This window comes from Zootoca vivipara, chromosome 16 (genome assembly GCF_963506605.1).
Source record: "Zootoca vivipara chromosome 16, rZooViv1.1, whole genome shotgun sequence".
NCBI lineage: Eukaryota > Metazoa > Chordata > Lepidosauria > Squamata > Lacertidae > Zootoca > Zootoca vivipara.
The window spans coordinates 11,922,233-11,927,052 of NC_083291.1; the positions used below are offsets into that span (position 1 = coordinate 11,922,233).

Consider the following 4,820-nt stretch of genomic DNA (forward strand, 5'->3'; position numbering starts at 1 on the left):
AACTGTCAGAGACCAGACTGAGAAAGCTCAGAAGAAGAAGAGAAGGAAGAGAAGGAGTTTGGATTTGATATCCCGCTTTATCACTACCCTAAGAAGTCTCAAAGCAGCTAACAATCTCCTTTCCCTTCCTCCCCCACAACAAACACTCTGTGAGGTGAGTGAGGCTGAGAGACTTCAAAGAAGTGTGACTAGCCAAAGGTCACCCAGCAGCTGTATGTGGAGGGGCAGGGAAACGAACCCGGTTCACCAGATTACAAGTCGACTGCTCTTATACTACACCACACTGGCTCTGAAGAGGAATGGTGGGGACCTCCCCCTCTTCCTGGTCCTGACCAGGATCCTGAAGTTACTCAGGAACAGTGGAGCAGCATAGATTTGGAGAACTGGTTTGCAGAGGGACATAGTTCTGAAAACAATAGCCAGGCAGGGCTGAGTGGGGAACAACTAGAAGAAGAAGAACAGGGAGAGAGAGAGAGAGAGATAACTGACTCCCCTTCACTTGAGAGTGTCCAGCCTATCTCTCCCAAGGCAAGGAGAGCTGATAAGGTTGCTATGCGGAAGGCGGCTGCTGTGTTCTTTTGCTGTGATCATTAAACACTCTTAAAGTGGTAAGGGACTCTAATTGCTTTGTTATGCTGATGCACGGCCAGAGTGGGGGAGGAAGCCATTTCTCCGGAGCCTGGCAACTCTTAAAGGCACAGCAGTCATATATCTAGTAATACTAAGCTCCCAGGCCTGCAGCCTTGAGCCCTCCAAACCACCCTTATCAGACCCCCTTTCATTCTTTTCTCATCCTTCCTTTCTCCCGTGTGCTAGCATAATTCCCTTTCCTTCACTTAATCTTTCTTTTATGTGCCTACTCAGCACTCCACTGCAGACCTTCTTCTGTTATGTTTCTCTACCTGATGGGACCTCTTTCCAGACCTTGGTCTGTGTGAAGTTTAATGACTGACAGACATTTCTTTTCTTTCCCTCACTAAAGTTGGACTGCCAACATTCAGACAGCTTTACTTCCAGAGCAGTGGAAGAGTTTGCAACTGTACAATCAGTATCAAAGGCTTCACTGTCACACATGCAATGCTAGAAAAACTGCCCACAGTCCAAAATTTTCAGATGCATTCATTTATTTAGTATTAGTCAGAGAGAGAGAGAGAGAGAGAGAGAGAGAGAGAGAGAGAGAGAGAGAGAGAGAGAGAAGAATGTGGCATCTATATACCAAGAGGGGGTTTTAGTCCCATATTTCCCATAGTTTTACAAAGGCCATCTTAAGCTTTGAGAGCAGTGCGCAATAACTTCAGGTAAGATGGAAAGGGACTAGTTTTGTTGCCTATGAGAAAGCAGCAGAATCAAGAATTTGGAAGTCTTGGAAGGGCTGTTCCTTCATAAGTATTCCATTGCTGAGAGCAGCCAGCATCTCCAACCAAACCACCACCATACAACACCAAGCCATATATCCCATAACAAAATGCAGCCTCCCTTCCAGTTTCTGAAGACAGCCTTCCTTAAACAGCTTCTCCAGCTGCCTCACGTCACCCCTGCAGTCCAAATAAGCCTCTTTGCAACAGCTTTCGGGGGTAAAGACAAGCCCAGCTTGGAGACGAGTTGGCAACGCCGCCATCCAGTCAGTGTAGTTGTCGATTCCGCAACACTTCAGCTGCTTCTGGATTGCATCAACAGCCCTGTTGCTACGGTGATGTGGAGCAGTTCCGTTGTATTGGCAAAAGAAATGGTCCATGCTGTTTTTCAGTTGATGGCGCGCTTTGACACAGTAAACGTGGGTCATGACGGTTGAAGATGCCTCTAGGCAGAGAAGGACCAACAGCAAGTACATCAAAGTCCCCTGGTGAAAGCGAGAGTTCTTAACTGGGGCGCATATCGCCAAAGCACCGGTGGGGACCAGCAGAAGAGCAGCCACGATAGCCAGCCAGCCTGGCACAAGGAAGAATCTGTTCTGAAAGAAGACTCCGTAACTTCTGTAGGTGAGGATTACAAACGCACCACCGAGGACTAAAGCCACAGCAGCTCCCCAGAGAAAGAAGCCAAGGAGGCTCAACACAACTTTAGCTAAGGCTCTGCTCCAGGACTCTGTTATGCACATTAAGGAAGGGTTAAAGCTGGGATTAAGCTGTGCCCGCTTCATTTTTGGAAGCAGTCTTCACTATAGCCGCTCAAAATCTCAGTCTCACATTCTGTGGAGGTCTCTCCATATTTCTGGGCAGGTGATATGCAAGGCCTATTCCAAACCCCTGGTTAATTAGCAAGTGGCACGCCCTAGTGCTGATAGCTCTGCGTGGCCCTCATTCTGGAAAAATATATGGTCCAGTGCCAATTTAAATCGGTATCAGGAGTTTTCTTATGTCAGCTCAGATTATTTGGCAATTGCAGAAACCAATCTCACCTCCCTGCAGATAAATCAGAATGAATGCTCCTTAAGTAGCCAACACTAAGCAATCTCCCTGCAATCAAAGCAGGATAAAAATAATAAACAGGTCATTTGGAAGTGTGCTTTTGGAGGTTGATTGTGTGTTGTGTGAACAAATCCTTTTTATTTGACTCAACAAGCTGTTGCCTTGACAGGAGAACCTTTCATCTTGTACCATGAAGAAGCTATTGTTGTCAGCTGAAACATGCTGGGCGTGTTATTGTTTTACAAGGACTGTTATTTGATTTGATTTTTTAAAAAGAACATTTTTCCAATGCTATTTTGAGGCTTTGCCTCTTTTGTTTCCTTTTCTCGGTCTTAAAATCTGCTGCCTGCCACTTTTAAAGGATAACCTTAATCTTTGCACCCCCATTCCCCACCCTACTGTGACGGTGTTCCTAAACCCACTTACCTGGAAGCAAGCGTTCTTGAAGTCAATGAGACCTCCTTTCAAATAGATGCACGTAGGATTGTGCTCTTGGTGGGCAGAAGGTTGGAAGCGGCTACTGTGGGATGCAATCCGCTGAGAGCAGTCAAGTACAACATTCCTTGTTTTCCTAGAGTGGACATGCAAGGGAATGTTTCGTCCAGCCAGTCGAAACTTCCTGTTCTTCCTAGCCTGGAGCATCCTTCCTTGCATGCAACTAGTGGGTGGGCATGACTTTTCCAGACCTGGTAAAAGGCCAAAGCATGCTGCCACTCTTTTCAATCTTCCGTTCATCCTGCGAACTTCCTGGACTGCTAACTGCAGTCACTAGGTCAACCAACATATGGGGTAAACCTGTTTGTATATGGTTGTAACTTTAAGCCTTAAGACTTAAGTCTGCCTTCAGGGATCACACTGTGCTCTGCCTGATCATGAGTAAACTTTCTTTTTATTGCTTATGAATAAGACTGTGGTGTCTTTATTCTTTTAGGAGGGATTCAAGGGGTCTTACCAGGAAAATATCAGAACATTTCAATCTGGACAAGCCAGATTGAATTGTGTATTGTTTTAAGAAACTCACATGAGTTTGCAACAAGTTTTCTGCTGTGTAAAGGGAGAAGCATTCTGCTAAGTATAGGAACTTGCTAGTGCAAGTTAGGAAGGATATTAATAAACAATATATCCTCTCCTGCCACCCTGAACATTCCCACAGCTACCTTGTACCAGGTTAGGCTATTTGGTTATCTAGCCCTGTGTGGTCTACTCTGACTGACAGTGGCTCTCTGGGTTCTTCTGGCAAGGAAGCTCTTTCTGTCATGAGACAAAGGTTCTTGAGAGCAGAAGCAATGATTCCAGCCTGCTAACTGTTAACAGCAAACTGCTAAGTCACTGTGACTCCTGACTCATCTTGAGTGATGACTCAATCTCCCTATAAAAGTAGCCAGTGTCTCTCTTTGTGTCTCAACCAGTGTTGTGGCGTTGCAGACAGAGTGGCTCCAGGACTCTAGTAAATCAGTAACTAAGACTGTGCCTCTGTGAAGAGTCAGATAGCTGCTATGAGCACTCTGTGTATGCTCTTTAACTATGCTGTTCATGAACAACTTTATTTTCTTCAGTAAAGTTTTATTCTGTTTATGAAGAAGACTCTGCTTTGATTATTTTACCGCTGTGCGACACTTTCCCCATATCTGCTCCCTGCTCCTTTGTAACTGGAGATGCCAGGTTCATTGGACCTGGAGCCTTCCACATGTAAGTCATGGACTCTCGTACAAAGCCACAGTTGGTCCTTCCTCCTGCCCTAACCTCAGTGCTGATTTCTAGCAGATGTGCAAGTAATTGTGGAATGAGGGCCAGACTTATGAAGCAACTTTTTGGTGGAATCCTCACATTTGCAGCTTTGGCTAACTGCAGAGTTTGTGATCTGCCAAGGTGAAAAGAAGCCCAACGGGTGTTTGATAAACCTCCCGTTTTAATCCTGACTGGTAAGATTGCCAACTGATCAGGAAAAAGAATCTTCTCAGCAAGCTCTTTTGCCTGAAACAGGAGTTTGCTGTGCAGAAATCGGCAGGCAAAGCTTTTCAAAGCACAGGGCTAAACTTCCTCATCTACAGATATAGCAGGTTCTCCCCATAGAGGAGAACATGGGTTGCGGAAGGGTTAACAAGACATCCCAGGGTTGGAGAGGCGGGTCAGTTTGGATGGCCACATGTGTGATTGGTGGGTGTGCTGTTGCTGGGGAAATTTGCATGTAGCAAATGATTGATTGACAGCCGTGCCCTATATATGCTTAGAGAGCAGCTTTCAGTTCCACTTTTGCTGCTCGCAATGAATCTCCCGCCCTCCTCTAATTTTAGGCATTCTTGCATTGGCCTTGCTGCGCCTGTCATGAGGTTGCCTGTTTTGGATCAGGGACCCGGTAGGAATTTTGCCACTTGGCTGATTGGCTGGTGCCAGGTGGTTTTTGCCTACTAC

General features: G+C 45.9%; 1 protein-coding gene across 1 annotated transcript; it reads right to left on the bottom strand.

Annotated features, from left to right (window-relative positions):
* Nucleotides 1–1,327: 1,327 nt before the first annotated feature.
* Nucleotides 1,328–4,106, bottom strand: LOC118075251 (tetraspanin-3-like). The gene is made up of 3 exons (XM_035097151.2): nucleotides 4,013–4,106; nucleotides 3,095–3,203; nucleotides 1,328–2,153 (listed from the first exon to the last, which is right to left on the bottom strand). Exons 1-3 carry the CDS (start codon nucleotides 4,104–4,106, stop codon nucleotides 1,328–1,330), a joined length of 1,029 nt encoding a protein of 342 aa, XP_034953042.1.
* Nucleotides 4,107–4,820: the final 714 nt, after the last annotated feature.